General features: G+C 33.1%; 3 protein-coding genes and 1 long non-coding RNA gene across 6 annotated transcripts; 3 read left to right on the plus strand and 1 right to left on the minus strand.

Annotated features, from left to right (window-relative positions):
* Window positions 1-1034: 1034 nt before the first annotated feature.
* Window positions 1035-7970, minus strand: LOC124453825 (sentrin-specific protease 2-like). 3 transcript variants are annotated; one of them, XM_047004671.1, is made up of 8 exons: window positions 7880-7970; window positions 6404-6558; window positions 3346-3394; window positions 2939-3155; window positions 2660-2845; window positions 2467-2582; window positions 2222-2330; window positions 1035-2150 (listed from the first exon to the last, which is right to left on the minus strand). In XM_047004671.1, exons 4-8 carry the CDS (start codon window positions 3002-3004, stop codon window positions 2019-2021), a joined length of 609 nt encoding a protein of 202 aa, XP_046860627.1. In that variant the 5' UTR covers window positions 3005-3155; window positions 3346-3394; window positions 6404-6558; window positions 7880-7970; the 3' UTR covers window positions 1035-2018. The 3 variants fall into 3 exon arrangements, with proteins under 3 accessions (XP_046860627.1, XP_046860629.1, XP_046860630.1); XM_047004673.1 differs by lacking the exons at window positions 6404-6558; window positions 7880-7970 and adding an exon at window positions 6062-6259; XM_047004674.1 differs by lacking the exons at window positions 2222-2330; window positions 7880-7970 and having other exon boundaries at window positions 6404-6722.
* LOC124453846 lies at window positions 6873-14763 on the plus strand. Its single transcript, XR_006951223.1, has 3 exons — window positions 6873-6944; window positions 9216-9219; window positions 14753-14763. It is a non-coding gene; the product is annotated as an uncharacterized LOC124453846 (long non-coding RNA).
* A 79-nt stretch (window positions 14764-14842) lies between these two features.
* LOC124453909 lies at window positions 14843-15592 on the plus strand (the record flags this gene model as incomplete). The annotated part of the gene is made up of 1 exon (XM_047004737.1): window positions 14843-15592. A coding segment is annotated over one exon (672 nt), but the record flags the coding sequence as incomplete, so codon positions are not given.
* Window positions 15530-17513, plus strand: LOC124453910. The gene is made up of 4 exons (XM_047004738.1): window positions 15530-15983; window positions 16414-16500; window positions 16845-16899; window positions 16931-17513. Exons 1-4 carry the CDS (start codon window positions 15615-15617, stop codon window positions 17344-17346), a joined length of 927 nt encoding a protein of 308 aa, XP_046860694.1. The 5' UTR covers window positions 15530-15614; the 3' UTR covers window positions 17347-17513.
* Window positions 17514-17552: the final 39 nt, after the last annotated feature.

Here is a 17552-nt window from a genome sequence, read left to right on the forward strand (position 1 = left end):
CTATGTTTTACTGTTCAATGTTCAATGGAGATGAAACACAGAGTAAAAAAATGACATTTTAGTATTTAAGTAGTTTTATATATATATCATTTATCAGTGTGCGAAATAACGGAGTGCAATGTGCAATTCGCACATCGTTTTAGCTTAAATGAAAACAATTGCACATCACTTTCTCAAACGATATGCAAAAAACTTCTTTATTGATTACTACCACACAAATTGAAAAAATTTTCAATCTTAATCTTTACTGATCTTTACTTTATACACGAGTGCGCTGCAAGATATTAAAATCCATGTTGACACTTTAAAGACGTTGTCACTTTAAGACTAGTAAGTCTGCAAACAGTCAACATATGTGATGCTTATATGCTTATGACAATAGGGATGTAATACATTATTAATATCAATTTTTGCATTTTCGTTGTTTTGTAAACCGTTATGTACTGTTTTTGGCATCATAGCTATTTTGAGTATTTTCAGTATAATAAATTTGAAGAATAAACCAAGGGAATTTTGATTTTAAATAAGCCTAATGTGAGAAAAAGAAGCCAAATTTGGCTCAAAATATTAAGTAAAACTGGCAACCTTGATCAGCCATACTTTTTGCTTTTACATATTGCATGTAGTATGACATAAATATGATGTTTTTTATCGTAAGTAAACATCAAGGATGTTACTGTTAATTATCAGAAAGCAAAAGTATATTTGGTTATTCACTTTTCCGTTTCTTGCCATTTTCGTCGAAAGGTTGTACCTACCAGCAAAGTTAATACAGTAAAAAAATGGATAGAAAAATCAAATGCTGACTTGTTTGAGTACTGGGATGATGGCCATTTGGTGAATTTATTGCGCTGTAAAGTTTGCACAAAAAAAGAGGAGAGAATAACATGCGCAAAAAATTTCTCTCATACATTTGTAACTGGATCAGTGGTTGTAACGAAAAACACTGTCGTAAATCAAATGAATTTGTTCACGTTTAAAAATATTAATTTAGCAATGAGCGATATATAATAATTAACGTAATATCGATTTGATTATGCTTCTAAAAAAACACTTTTATCAAAAAAACTTGCACATCGTTTTTTCTCAACTAATTTATTAAGGTTGTACATATAGTGTGAATTCATCATATTATATTGTGAATGATTAATGAAAATTCCTCATCATTTGCCACCCACAGGTTCCCTTAACAAACATTCCAAACTTGTCTCCACACACTGCCTCATTGAGAATAATTTATCACACTATCACTCCTAATTATGACAACTGCACTATATTGTAATATGATCCCAATGTATAAATATATAATTTAAGCACTATTGGTACATTTTATTTAACTGATGAGTGCCGAAGATCTAGTGACCTGCTATTAAAACAAATTTATAGTAAAATAAAAACCTATGGATTGTCGCACAACACAGTTTATGTCAAGTTCTTGCTTTATATTTGCGCATGGCAAATACAAAACCAAGAGCCCATGCTCCTCTTCAACCGAATCAACTTTGACAAATACAGCACCTTTTCATCTTAACAAAACGCTGATTCCTCGCAAGGAACAACACAATCAAAGATGTTCCTCATACAAAACTCGCGCAGGCCAACCATTACGTCAGCAATCTAGTTCGTTTACGCGATCAGTTAAAAAAACCGTCTTCACGAACAATACAGCTCCGTTCGCGGTTCAACAACACAACCGCTTTCCCGCACCAAAGAGGTCGAATCATTTTATGCTCAGGCATCTTTCTGCGATGATCGCCAGAAATACAGGCGAAAGGACTTTTTCCACTATAACGCCCGTTATTCACAATATTCCATTGGTGGATGCTTTCATTCATCATTTGACGCAAATGGCGAATTTTGCGTCACTTCATCGAACCCTTCCTGCCAATATCCCGTCTTCTGTCAATGCGCATAAGGCTTGGTTTGCCAAACCCGTTGTTGCATCTTCTTCTGAAAAAATTCCGCTGAGCGGCACACTCTCCTATGGCCTACATAAGGCTGTGGTCCCATCCATGCATTCATTTCGTGAGAATGTTTCTTATATGAAAAACATAGCAAGAACCCATAATCGTTGAAGTCACATGCTGCCTCACTTTACTCATGTCAAACTTTGCATTTATGTCAAGATTTTGACTCAGATATTCAGCAAACTGAAATGATAAAAATAAAAGAGATTTTTTTTAAATTGTTATTACTTAGAACACAATGTCAAAACAACTACCAGGCAAATAATTATTCCACAGTTAAACCCATCCTCTTGCACATGGTGTGAAGGCTGAATAATAGACCAAGTTGATGTGTTCCACCCACTTTTTAGATCAACAAGGGCACTTTATAAACAAAAGGATTATATTATCAACTGCACTATATCAATGTTGCTGTGTGTATTCAAGACATTGAAGTGATTCATTGAATTGGAATTTCAAATACTGGTATTTGTCAAGGAAGTAATGTATGTATACTTACCAAATGCTTTTGATAAACTGTAAAAGTTCAACTCTTGTTGTCTCACTGATAACTTCTTCTACATGACCTTCCATAGGATCAAGGTAGTATACCATCTCTTTTTGTTTGTCGATTACCTTTAAAAGTGACAATATTGAAAATACTAAAAATTTGTCTTCTTGTCTTAGCTATGTTGCATTCTTATTGTATTTACCAAAAGTGTCCAATGGCTCCCAGACATATTGAAAGGAAATATTATTGTGTCAATTGCCATGAAATTTTGATCTGCCCACAGTCGACATGTACTAGATCCTCGTTGCACCAACTGACATACATATGATTCTGCTGGTAGGACACCAGGATATTCACATGAAAGTTTCCATAAGAAAGCGTTGATAACCTATAACAATCAGGCTCATTTACCATTTCATCATTTGTCTCTGATGCATGATAATCATATGTAAGCTGTAGAGTGTTTAATCACTTGACTTACTGTATCACTAAGCCATCCAGGTGCCACAGTTTTATTTTCAATTAGTGTGGCAGCATATTTAGTCATCTCATTTGGTGGAATGAGGGTCCATAAATCTTAAAGGGTCACTTTGTTTGGTCCAAATTCTAGCATTTGATCACCTAACTTAATTCCATTTAGAGAGGCATTCAGTAAGCGATCCAGTGGATTTGCCTTGTGCTCAGCTGAGACGTCAACACTACAGTTGCCATTTAGGAAAAGAAAAGTGGACTATGTGTAATGGTATAGTCCTCACTCATATTGAATAATTACTACATAGTAAATATAAATACTACACTGAAATGTTACTACCCCACTCTCATCATTGCACAAATATTTTTGGAAAGTTTTTCTCCATTCAATATTTCTCTATTGCTATATGTTTGTACCTGCTTGAATTTCTTTTTCATTCTCCTGGTTTTGCACATTAGTGGACACCTATGAAAATAAAAAGAATACTTTCAGAAAATACTCGTGACGAGATGTAATCTAAAGAATTACGAACAACTTGTTCAAACGTTGTTTTCGAGTATGGCAAAAATGAGTGCGATTTAGAAGACAAAAACCCACAATTTGGTGATTCCCTTCGTATCGTATATCTAATGGCTGGTTAAACTTACTTTTGAAACCATACTTTAATAAGATATTGGAAAGTAAGATAAGTGCTTTTGTCTTTTTACTCTTTTCGGACGGATAAGAAATTTTTTAAACATATAGTTTAGCATATAAAACTTTACATCTTAGAACTAGAAAACATTTAAGAAATTCAAAATATAATATAGTTTTTATAAAATTTTATGGTGCGTTTAAATATACTTAAAGAAACATATATACATAATATATATGATATAAAAATATGAAAAAATAATAATGAAATTCTTAGTCTAGTGTATTTCGGCGCTGGCTGGGATTTTCGAATGGTTGATAAAGATTTATATTCTAAATTTAGTTTTTTTATATACATAGATTCTTTACCAACAAAATTATTACATTATCAACCTGATTCTACAGGATATGAAAAATGTAAAGATCTCCCAACATTTATACATACACTAATTACAAAAGCAAATAAACGTCAATTAAAATTAGTTGAACATCATAAACATTTAAGGTTATTAATATTTAAAACTAATGATCATAAACAAGAACTTCACTATTATTATAATACAACAACAAAAGAAGCTCTCTCAATGACCCAATTATTAGAGAAAAATTAAACAAAGTGATCTGGGTACACGAGAAGGGTTTCAATCCATGGGAGGTCGGTCTAAGACCCGGTATGTTACCTAATACAACAAAAACTCAAGCTTAATTAGAAGAATATTTACAAAATATTTAAAAAGTTAAATAAATTAATTTAAATATTTTTATAAAAAGTTTTAAATATAGATTTATTTCTATAATTAAAATTAGTGCGTTTAAAAAAAAATAAAATAAAATATATAGTATATATATGAATAGAGATTATTTAAATCGAAAGGTACTTAAAGAGAAACCTATATTATATAATATGCATAAGATGAATAGACTTGCGCTCCAAAAGATGACTAGAAATGATTTAATTAATATAATATTAAATCAAAAGCCTAAGGTTGAAGTTAATAATACTTCAATTTCCAAACCAGTACAAAAAGTACTATCACAATCCAATATCAAACAAATGACTGTACCACAGTTAAAAGTTATTGCCAAAGAAAAAAAGGTTAAAGGTTATTATAAACTTAGAAAAAACAAATTAATCAAAGTATTAACACCAGTCCAAAACCAAGAAAGAGTGTAAAAGAGATGGTTAAAGAGTGTGAGAACAATACACAGATGCTATCAGATAAAAATAAAAAACCAATACCAACACCAAGAGTTAAAATAAGAGAAACAAACAATGCTATAAAAGGATACACTAATTAATATGAAATAAGTATTATTAACAATAAAGTACCATTAATACAAATGCGAAGCACAAGAAAGTATCTTACATATTATATTAAAGAATTATTAACAACAATGAAAGGATTAAAATTTGTTGAAACGCTAAAGGTAACATTTAGTAAAAAAGAAACAAAGGATGGTGGTACAACCAACTTTATAACAAAAAATGCTTATTTCAACAATCCAGCTTTAACAATTACAAATAATGAAAATATTACTGAATCACTACAAATTTCAGAAGAAAATATATTAAACAAGATTGATAGATTCACTAAAGAATGTTCTGGATGGTTTATCCGCTCTGTAGATAACCATTATTTAAATATTGCTAAATACAAGCCTTTACAAGGATCTTCATACATTAGTTTACCACAAGAACTTAAAAACCCTAAAAAAGGTTTGATAAATATAAAAAATAGAGATAATGAATGTTTTAGATGGTGTCATATTAGGCATATCAACCCACAAAATAAAGACCCACAGAGAATTAAAAAATCTGATAAGGAATATATTAACAAATTAGACTACTCTGGGATTGAATTTCCAGTGACTGTTAAACATTATAATAAAATCGAAAAGCAAAACAGAATTAACATTAACGTTTTCGGTTATGAAGATTAACAACCATATCCATTATTCATATCAAAAGAACAATTTGAAGACCATATAGAACTACTATTGATAACTGATAATGAAAACAAACATTATGTATTAATAAAAGATTTTAATAAATTTATGTACAATCAAAAAAAGCATAAAGAAAGAAAACACTTTTGTATGCGCTGCCTCCAATGCTTTAGTAGTGAAAAAATATTAAATAACCATATAGAAAACTGTATATTAATAAATGGTATACAATCAATAAGAATGCCTGATAAAAATAATAACATACTGAAATTCAACAACTATCATTAGCAACAACCAGTATTATTTGTTATTTATGCTGATTTTGAGGCTCTAGCAGAAAAGATATCTGGTTGTAACCAAAATAATAAAAAAACGTATACAGAAGACTATCAGAAACATACTGACTGTGGTTATGGATACAAAATTGTTTGTTGTTATGATGATAAATTCAATAAACGAATTCAAATATATAGAGGTGAAAAGGCTGTTTACAAATTTATGGAAGCTATGTTAAAAGAAGTTAAATATTGTAAAAATATTATGAAAACCCACTTTAATGAACCATTAAAAACGACCTCTTATGATGAAGAAGACTTTAAAAAAGCTGATGAATGTCATATCTGTAACAAAAAATATACTAGAATAAAAGCAATGAAACTTTTTCTCACAAGTTCGTTTTTACATGCTTTTGCTATTGCTTAACATTTTGGGATGATCTTCACGGCAAGATCTTCGATTGCAATACGTTTTGTCACTTCGATAAAAACGTTTTTCCAAACAAGAGCCAAAGAGCCACAAGCAAAAATAAAAAATGTATTATTTCAACAGATTTGACTTTCTTTGTAAAATCTGTTGAAATCGTTTAGCACTATAAAATTCACAAGTGAAAACCACCTCTTGTTATGCGATTCAATAAGATCTCGGATATCAAAGTATCCACACTCGGCCGCCGTTTGGGCGGCGGTCAGACCGGATAAACTTCTCATTTGACAATCAGCTCCGTGTACAAGCAACACAGCGACCACAGAATAATGTCCATTCATGCTAGCCTAAATAAAGAGGCAAAATGAAGGATCGTAATTTTTGCCATCTACCAACCACAGCCCGAATAAATGGCTCAACATGCACAAATTTGTCGAGGTGTGATCAAAACAAGCATATTAAGAAATCTTTCCTAGCACTTTGTTAAAAATGTTGTTCAAGCTTCTTTCTTGAATCACAACATTGTTGTTACGTGCATGGTAAGATTTGACTCTGAAGATGACTACCGCTAAGGTTGTCGAAACGTCAGTCAACAACATCAAAAACAGTCCTTCTCAGGACTTTATTAACCTGGACGATCATCATTTACAAACATATAATTTTGGTTCTATTTCCACACGCAACAAACATAGTGTGAACCAGTTATATTTCTCAAACAATTTATTAATAAAGCGTAAATATTAAAGTAGATGAGTGTCTTAATAATAATATCAATAAGTATGAGTAAAACGTATCTCCTCTGTCTGAGTACAACCGCGAGTCTTTATTCTTGAGCGTTCGTGAGTCCAACAATGACTCACAATAGTTTTCCAAATAGATTAAAGGCACAGAAGCCAAAAGATAGTTATGGCACAGAAGCCAAGATAGTTGTCTGGTAGATTGTAGCTTGTCAACCTACTTCAGTAGGCTATGCCTCCTAAGTTTGTCTCCTCGTAGCTTGTGCTCGTAGGTTGTCCTCGTAGGTTGTACTCAGTGGTCTAAACTACTGATATATATATCTAATATCTAATGGGAAGTATTGTGGTTTTGTGACCTACATCCCATACGCAATACAGTATGTTACAGCAAGATATAGTTAACCACAATAACAACAAATGCGGTTGCGGTTCTTAAGTGTTTACGCATGTAAGCAAGCTTCTAGCGCATGCAAGCAAGCTTCTAGATAACGTTCTAATTAATTATATATGAAATTACAATATAAAAATGATATTACATGACAGTAGTTGCTATCATGTAGCAATTGTTAACTGCAATGTTTCAGCTCATTTTAATACAAAAACAAGGCTTTCAAATGAGAATACTAATTAACTGTTGCTGCCTAAAGCGAGAAAAAAACGGCGCGGAGAAGTATTGCATTCCAATACAATGGGATCGCCTTAATAAAGAAACATCTTTAATAAGATTCGAGGACCAAGGTGAACGTCATTTTTAAATTAATACATGAAATATCTCTTTTCATTACACACATTGTTTTTACATTCGTTATTGAACTTTGGCTATCATAACTTTTTCCCATTTTAATTTTAACACGTAATTTTAACACTGTTTTACTCCCGTAATTTCAATGCAGCTCAGGCATATGGTAATGAACAGAGTTTGAAGTCAAACCTTGATAAGAGGTGCTTCTCCACTTAGAGACTGCTTGGCGTTAATATCACTTTCAGCGTTTAGCAGCATGAGCACTATGTTTTCAATTCCCTAAAAAATAGTGACGTCAATTTGTCAGTCAGTGCTCTATGCTCGTTCACTAAACACTGGTACAGGTTATCACTGTCAATTTTCGTTCTTTGTTGTTCATTCATTACTTCCTACACTGACACACGTTATCTTAGTTTATATTTTAGGTAGTAAAGACAGTTTTCGTTCTTTGTTGTTCATTCATTACTTCCTACACTGACACACGTTATCTTAGTTTATATTTTAGATAGTAAAGACAGTTTTCGTTCTTTGTTGTTCATTCATTACTTCCTACACTGACACACGTTATTGCTGCCACGCATCAGCGTGGCAGCACACTAGTCTTGACATGTGTCGGCCCATTCCTCTACTCGACCTATATAGAGGTAAAATCTCGATTTGTGTCTGTCTGTTAACATTTCCGGGGGGGATTTTTACGGAATGAGGGGGGGAAGAACAATCACAATGAGGTAGAACCTTTCGGAACTCCTGTCAGTTTCTCTTTGATTTTAAATGTCTGGAATCCGAATAAATATGCGGCCTAAACAACGTTATACAGTAGATACCAAAATCGAGTGATTACCGACATCAATTACACATATCTCGTTTGGCGAAAAACACATGAAATGGATTCACCGTGCCGTATTTAGCCAGCTCGGTTCACATTTTTTATCTTGCACTCTATGATCGCACGGTGAGAAAAATGTAGTGTAAGCATGTATTTATTTTTGTTCGAGCTTTTATTATTACTTGAAATATCGGTGTGGATTTAACAAAACGTCAAAAATAATTTAAACGCATGGTGCGAGTTCAACCATGAAATATGAATTATGAATACGATGAAACGTTTGCCCTTTGCGATAACTTTTCATCATTTTATCGCAGTCGCACAGAATCATCGGAAAAAGGATCTATCAAAATGTTATAAAGGAAATAATGGAAACAAAACTACAGTTTTATAATATAGTCCGCTTCTACGTTTGTAAACATGCGTTTGATCGATCGTTTGAGTAAACAAAGTATCATACTTTTAATCAAAAAGCAATTTAAAGACTCAAAAGAATCAAAACCATCAAGACGTTTAAAAGAATCAAAAAATTGTTTTCGTTCGAAATGGTAATGAATTTATCTTTAAAATTATTTGAAACGTGAAATGAAATAAGATGTAAAGCACGGGAGCTATTTTTCGCCGGAAATCAACCGTCGACTTTCAGAACGCGTGCCTTTGTTTGCATATATACCAAATAAGGTATGGCACGTTTGAAAGGCCCGTTCACTCTATCCGATTTGTCGGATCCGGTTTTGTCAGATCCTAAAAACGGATCGTGTGAGCACATACCTTACTTGTATTAAAATTCGCGCAGCGCTGAGTGCACGAATTTTAGTACTGCGCGAATTATAATCCGCGCGAAAAGCCTTGTAGTGTTATATGAGACATTCATTGTTGGTTATGCAAATCAGTTGTTTTATTAACGCATATACATATTGACATATGTTTTTAGTTGTCCTGGTAACATTAAAAATCAAAAATGTCTTCATTTTCATCCTGTACAATTTCAGTCGGGATATTCTCAGGTTCTACGTAGTATTCCGTCACGAATGCCTGCATTTTGCTGTATATCCTAAAACTTGCATTGTTCTGCATGACTGTTAGGGTAATAGGAATCTCCAAGCCTCCTTGTGGTAATGGGGATCGACGAAATTTGATGTCACACACACATGCTTCTATATTGCCCCCATATTCAAAAAAGAACTTGCAAAATCGGGATAGTGAACTCACGCTTTATTTTGAAGCCATTTTTGAGGCCCCAAATCGCTTTTTTGATAAATATTGAGGTATTTCTTAATAAAGAAAGCTCAATATAAATGCGTTAATTATTAATAGTTCTTTTGAACAAACCAAAAAGAACGAGCACATAAAACTACTTGCGCGAATTTAAAGCTGCGCGAATAATTGTCAACAAAGTGCGCGAAATTAAATCGCGCGAATTTAAAGCTGAGCGAAAATGAGTACGACTCGAATTTTAATACAAGTAAGGTATAAAGTTAGTCTCCGACAGTCGGATCCGTCAATCTAAAAAAGAGGATAGAAATAGCCTAGAATATAATGACTAGCCAAATTATATATGTTTGAAAAAGACTTGGAAACAAGAAGAAAACTACGCAAATATATCGATAAATGGACAACACAAATGGCTGCCCTCAATATTATAAATATCTAAACGTATCTATATATCAACACAACTATCTGACCGTGTGAACAAGCAATCAAAAGACGGACCCAAAACAATAGGATCTGACAAATCGGAACGTGTAAACAGGCCTTCAGATAGAAAGAAAACTCTAAACATGGCGAAATAAACCTCGCCAACGCAAAGCTAAAAGTTAGAGACACGCATGTAAAATTCTTTGTCTATCATTCTAATCACCCAATCATAACGTATGTATGAAACCACTTAGAATGCTGTACACAGAGGTGGCTCCAATGGATGTCACTACGTTCTGAACCCTGCAATTTTTCCAGATAAGGGGTCGGAGCAGCAATCCCCCCTTGCGATAGCAACTTCTAGTCTTAGTTTATATTTTAGGTAGTAAAGACAGTTTCGTTCTTTGTTGTTCATTCATTACTTCCTACACTGACACACGTTATCTTAGTTTATATTTTAGGTAGTAAAGACAGTTTTCGTTCTTTGTTGTTCATTCATTACTTCCTACACTGACACACGTTATCTTAGTTTATGTTTTAGGTAGTGAAGACAGTTTTCGTTGTTTGTTGTTCATTCATTACTTCCTACACTGACACACGTTATCTTAGTTTATTTTTTAGGTAGTAAAGATAGTTTTCGTCCTTTGTTGTTCATTCATTACTTCCTACACTGACACACGTTATCTTAGTTTATATTTTAGGTAGTAAAGACAGTTTTCTTTCTTTGTTGTTCATTCATTACTTCCTACACTGACACACGTTATCTTAGTTTATATTTTAGGTAGTAAAGACAGTTTTCGTTCTTTGTTGTTCATTCATTACTTCCTACACTGACACACGTTATCTTAGTTTATATTTTAGGTAGTAAAGACAGTTTTCGTTCTTTGTTGTTCATTCATTACTTCCTACACTGACACACGTTATCTTAGTTTATATTTTAGGTAGTAAAGACAGTTTTCGTTCTTTGTTGTTCATTCATTACTTCCTACACTGACACGTTATCTTAGTTTATGTTTTAGGTAGTGAAGACAGTTTTCGTTATTTGTTGTTCATTCATTACTTCCTACACTGACACGTTATCTTAGTTTATTTTTTAGGTAGTAAAGATAGTTTTCGTTCTTTGTTGTTCATTCATTACTTCCTACACTGACACACGTTATCTTAGTTTATATTTTAGGTAGTAAAGACAGTTTTCGTTCTTTGTTGTTCATTCATTACTTCCTACACTGACACACGTTATCTTAGTTTATATTTTAGGTAGTAAAGACAGTTTTCGTTCTTTGTTGTTCATTCATTACTTCCTACACTGACACACGTTATCTTAGTTTATATTTTAGGTAGTAAAGACAGTTTTCGTTCTTTGTTGTTCATTCATTACTTCCTACACTGACACACGTTATCTTAGTTTATATTTTAGGTAGTAAAGACAGTTTTCGTTCTTTGTTGTTCATTCATTACTTCCTACACTGACACACGTTATCTTAGTTTATGTTTTAGGTAGTGAAGACAGTTTTCGTTATTTGTTGTTCATTCATTACTTCCTACACTGACACGTTATCTTAGTTTATTTTTTAGGTAGTAAAGATAGTTTTCGTTCTTTGTTGTTCATTCATTACTTCCTACACTGACACACGTTATCTTAGTTTATATTTTAGGTAGTAAAGACAGTTTTCGTTCTTTGTTGTTCATTCATTACTTCCTACACTGACACACGTTATCTTAGTTTATATTTTAGGTAGTAAAGACAGTTTTCGTTCTTTGTTGTTCATTCATTACTTCCTACACTGACACACGTTATCTTAGTTTATATTTTAGGTAGTAAAGACAGTTTTCGTTCTTTGTTGTTCATTCATTACTTCCTATACTGACACACGTTATGATACTCACATAGTATGTATGTATGATATCATATCTGAAATTACTACCATCATGGTATGCATACATATGTTGAATGTATTATATATGTTAAAGTAGTATTTTAACTTTAAAATATTCATTGATACCTTATCAATGAATATTTTAAATTTTTGATTTCCCATAAGAAAATTCTCTGACACTTAGTACAGAAAACATGGCTTAGTGGGTACTCATCATTAGCCATAGAATCTAGAACCACAAAATCAAAGAGTTGCTCAAATTTACTTAAGCAGCATATTTAATAATTTTAATAGGAAGATGTATTCCATGTATTTCATTTCATGCTTGATACATCAAATGTAGTTTTTTTCAAATTGTGGCCATTTTGGTCATTGGTGTATAAGTTCTATGAGAGGAATCTAAACTAAAGCTAACAATGAGTCAAAAAAACCTAGAACGTGTCCAAATTGGATGTAGGGAATGACTTATGACTAGTGTACATTTTTTAAAAACTACTACAAAAGGACATATTGACAATCACAAATTCTCTTTTAAAACATTTAATACAGTTTATCACGTTATATGAGTGTGAAAAATCCCCCATGAAAGTCTGGAGTAACATTCATTTGCTTTTGTCGTCTAAAGACATGTATTATTCTAGTCAAAATGCATTATATACTATAAGTATAACACCAACCGTTACATATAACACTATAATGATTATAGCTACTTATTCTTGACAGGTATTTACCTATTCCACTTTCTTTTAATCGTGAATTTTTATGGGGCGCCAAATTGGACTTTATTCTAAACTTACAATTATACGTGGCAAACTTTATATACTTCGAGGCAAATCTAAAAAATATATGCGAAACTTTTCATATACGTTCGAAACTTCTTGTATCGTATCGTCAAAATTTATAGCGTTCCAATTTTCATATACGGTATGGCGAACTTTTTACATCGTATTCCAATTTTCATATACGGTATGGTGAACTTTTTACATCGTATGCCAATTTTCATATACGTGGCAAACTTTTTACATCGTATGCCAATTTTCATATACGGTATGGCGAACTTTTACATCGTATGCCATTTTTCATATACGGTATGGTGAACTTTTTACATCGTATGCCAATTTTCATATACGGTATGGTGAACTTTTTACATCGTATGCCAATTTTCATATACGGTATGGCGAACTTTTTACATGGTATGCCAATTTTCATATACGGTATGGCGAACTTTTATATCGTATGCCAATTTTCATATACGGTATGGCGAACTTTTACATCGTATTCCAATTTTCATATACGGTATGGCGAACTTTTACATCGTATGCCAAATTTCATATACGGTATGGCGAACTTTTACATCGTATGCCAATTTTCATATACGGTATGGCGAACTTTTTACATCGTATGCCAATTTTCATATACGGTATGGCGAACTTTTACATCGTATGCCAATTTTCATATACGATATGGCGAACTTTTACATCGTATGCCAATTTTCATATACGGTATGGCGAACTTTTACAGCGTATGCCATTTTCATATACGGTATGGCGAACTTTTACATCGTATGCCAATTTTCATATACGGTATGGCGAACTTTTACATCGTATGCCATTTTCATATACGGTATGGCGAACTTTTACATCGTATGCCAATTTTCATATACGGTATGGCGAACTTTTATATCGTATGCCAATTTTCATATACGGTATGGCGAACTTTTACATCGTATTCCAATTTTCATATACGGTATGGCGAACTTTTACATCGTATGCCAATTTTCATATACGGTATGGCGAACTTTTACATCGTATGCCAATTTTCATATACGGTATGGCGAACTTTTTATATCGTATGCCAATTTTCATATACGGTATGGCGAACTTTTACATCGTATTCCAATTTTCATATACGGTATGGCGAACTTTTACATCGTATGCCAATTTTCATATACGGTATGGCGAACTTTTACATCGTATGCCAATTTTCATATACGGTATGGCGAACTTTTACATCGTATGCCAATTTTCATATACGGTATGGCGAACTTTTACATCGTATGCCAATTTTCATATACGGTATGGCGAACTTTTTACATCGTATGCCAATTTTCATATACGGTATGGCGAACTTTTTACATCGTATGCCATTTTTCATATACGGTATGGCGAACTTTTTACATCGTATGCCAATTTTCATATACGGTATGGCGAACTTTTTATATCGTGTTGCATAATGCTTTGCGATCCCACTCTGGATTTCATATGAATTTAAATATATTAGTGCCCAGGTCCCAGGTTTTTAGAGAAGTGTATTGTTTTGATTTTGACGCCGCCATATTGACAACATGTTTGCATTCGACATCGTGCTATCTCGACTTTAAACGTAATAATTCAATCAAAATAAACTCTCACTACATGGCTGAAAATACTGGAAACTTTCGGGCTGCTTTATCAAATATTGCTCAGGAGGCGCGTAATCTTCTGGATAATTTGGATGATAGAAATACTTTGACAATTGAACGTCGTCTGATAGAATCAAATTCTCAGGCAACTTTGACTCAGGAAGATGGGGGAAATATTGAAGGAAATTCTTTGTCCGTAACTTCTCTACCCCTAAATCGACCAAGTCTTCCGTCCAACAGACTGAGTCAATCCATTTCAAACTGCCCAAATTCAAACACAAATAATATTGCAATGACACGTGGGCAAAGAAGCAGTGCAGATGTACCTGCGGCTCTTCGACGGTCGTTTCCAACACTTTCATCAACTACTTCATCAAAGAAAATAAAAAGACCACCATCAAAAAAGTTAAAGAAACATTGTATTGTTCACAAAGATCTTGTCCTACTTCCATCTTCCACATCTCAAGCAGTACCAACTCATCAAACAAGATGTCACTCAGCTTGAAAATAGAGGATTTGTAGTACATGCATGCCCAATTGACAAGTCTTGGGACGAGTTTGAACTGAAAAACAAAATATATCAATGGTTTCCTATCCTAGAAGAAAATAATATTGATATTGACTTTGTCAAATCTTGCTATGGTCAAATTGTCACTCCAAAACTGGCAGGAGGTGTTCAATTCACTTCTGCTCGAGTTTTAAGCCTTTCCGGACAAGGAAGTATTTATATAAGACCAAAAGAGGATCTTCCCGATGATGATGAAGGTACATTTAGTCCAGGAACAGAAACATTTTCTGAAACATCTTTGGATATGCCAAGCTTTTTAGGTTCCAGTCAAGAGCAAGTTTTCAATAACAATGAGCCATGCTCTTCGTCTATAACAAGTAATAAAGGGAGTGAAGCTACCTTACGAGAAATGTTTCCAAACAAGGATGATGATGTGTTACGTCATGCTTTAGAAGTAAGTGGGACTGTAGATAGAGCAGCTTTGGCACTTTCTGCAAACAGCAACGAGCAATTATTATCAATTAATGAAGATACTGATGATGAAGTTCTTATTCAAGGTCTCTTCTTTGTCTGAAGAGGCGACATTAAATTCTATACTTGAAGATCTTTCAAAATAACTATGTAAAGAAAAAGAAAAATTAAAAGTTGAGGAGGAGGACCTTTTTAGTGATGCAATGTCCTATTATAAAGATCCCAATTTTGATGAAAGGAAACCATTGAGAGTTATTTACAAAGGACAACCAGCAGTTGATACTGGAGGGGTTGCCAGGCAGTTTTTTACAAATTTGCTCAATAAAGTGAGTGAAATGTTTTTTGAAGGTGATGCCTACCAAAGTCCAGTATATAATGCTGGTGTTGTTGCGTCAGGAATTATGAAATATATCGGAAAAATTATTGTCCATAGTATTTTGCAAGGTGGACCTGGTTTTCCGATATTCAGTCCTTCGGTGTACAGATATTTTTCCACTGGTAATTTTGAACTGGCTATGAGAACTGCAAACATTGGAGAATGTACTGCACACATAAAGAATTTCATTGATCAGGTGATATGCCTATTACGCATTGTTTTGCATGGTTTAAGCAAAAATTATAAAACCTCGGCTTTAACTGATAATAGTGTAGCAGGTCATTCATGGTATACAAAGCAATTATGAGGGATTACATAGGGTTGAGAAAATATCAGGATGCAGTGCTTAATTGGTTCTCAGTATCTAAAATAGCTGATACATTACTTCTGTTAACCTGTCAAGCTGCAAAAGCCCTCTTAAACAAGTTAAGGCGCATTGTGTTAGCAAAGTAAAGTAAAATGTCAGGATGCACCGCACCCTGCCACTTAATATATCAAACTATTGAGCATTAATGCATCTAAGTTTGACAAATAATTTCAATTGTATTAACTTAGAATTATTTTAGTAATTGATCTAACAACTCTATCATTGCAATGTTGTGATTTCTGTTGTATATGTATTGTAGATAGATGATGCTGATGATGTGCAAAACTTAGATCAGGATGAGTGTCTCAACATCATGTCTGAATGTGGCCTTACAGAAATGTTAACTGTATGTATAATGTGATTTTTTTCAGATATTTTTTAGTTAAAAAGCATTATGGTGTCTGCATTCACTTGTTATTTTTCTTAACTAAATAATGATAAGTATGATGCTAGTGATCCTTTGTATACTTGAAACTAAATAGGTAGTCATGCTACGCATCTTTGATGATTTATATGTCCATTGTCTTAGCCATGGTATATTACTTAATATGATGCAATTGGATTTGAAACATAAAACGTGACCATAAGCACAAAGAATCATTGGTCTGTGACACATGCATAGTTTATGAATTTTTGCCCTTTATTTATCAGCTTTTTGTTTATTTTTTATGTATTGTAATTTTATACCAGAATGAAAATAAAAGGAAGATTATTCAACTACTAATCATCCATGATGTCATTGGCGGCGAAAGATTGTTCTTGACCAAATTGCGAAGGATTGAATACACTTGGATTTAGAGATAAAATGAAAGAATTCCCAGACAAGTTTCAAGAACTATTTGTTCCATGCAGTGAACAAGAAATGAGCCCATCAGCAGTGGTTGATGTTCTTGAGTTCCCAGATGTGTTAAATGAATGCGAGTCAACAATTGCTAATAATCTGCAGCAATTTATTCTTAATGCAGATCATCCAATTCTTGAAAAATTTCTGATTTTTACTACAGGTTCCACCAGACTGCCAAATTTTGGATTAGGTAAGATAAAAGTAAAATTCAATAATGCCACTTCGTTTTTTGCTTCTACTTGCCTATTTAGTGTTACTCTTCCAAACCAGCTTATTGATCAAAAGTCATTCAATGCATCATTAAAAGCTGTTCTTGAGTCATCTAAGCAGTCATTTACTTCTCCGTAGGAATGTAGAAGTAGGCATTCATAGACTACATAAGAATATAGCAACAAATATAGTTTGATGAAATGTTACGTTTTAGTTTTAAGTATTGTTAGTGTTTAATTGTTAAAGTTTTGGAACATTTTTTAAATGTTATCTTTTGTTAAATTTTTCTAGTTCAGTTAAGATATTGGCAATAAAAATAACAATTCTTGGATTTACGTAGTCAT

Source organism: Xenia sp. Carnegie-2017, unplaced genomic scaffold (genome assembly GCF_021976095.1).
Source record: "Xenia sp. Carnegie-2017 unplaced genomic scaffold, XeniaSp_v1 HiC_scaffold_26, whole genome shotgun sequence".
Taxonomy (NCBI): Eukaryota; Metazoa; Cnidaria; class Anthozoa; order Malacalcyonacea; family Xeniidae; genus Xenia; species Xenia sp. Carnegie-2017.

Excerpts from the sequence above, each read along its gene's own strand:
- LOC124453825 (XM_047004671.1), bottom strand. The coding sequence starts at position 3,004 with ATGACTAAATATGCTGCCACACTAATTGAAAATAAAACTGTGGCACCT. Across the intron at positions 2,583-2,659 it reads GGAGCCATTGGACACTTTTG|GTAATCGACAAACAAAAAGA; the intron begins GTAAATACAATA and ends TCACTTTTAAAG. Across the intron at positions 2,151-2,221 it reads GTGGAATAATTATTTGCCTG|TTTGCTGAATATCTGAGTCA; the intron begins GTAGTTGTTTTG and ends TTATCATTTCAG.
- LOC124453910 (XM_047004738.1), top strand. The coding sequence starts at position 15,615 with ATGTCCTATTATAAAGATCCCAATTTTGATGAAAGGAAACCATTGAGA. Across the intron at positions 15,984-16,413 it reads TAAAGAATTTCATTGATCAG|ATAGATGATGCTGATGATGT; the intron begins GTGATATGCCTA and ends TATGTATTGTAG. Across the intron at positions 16,900-16,930 it reads CATCCATGATGTCATTGGCG|GATTGAATACACTTGGATTT; the intron begins GCGAAAGATTGT and ends CAAATTGCGAAG.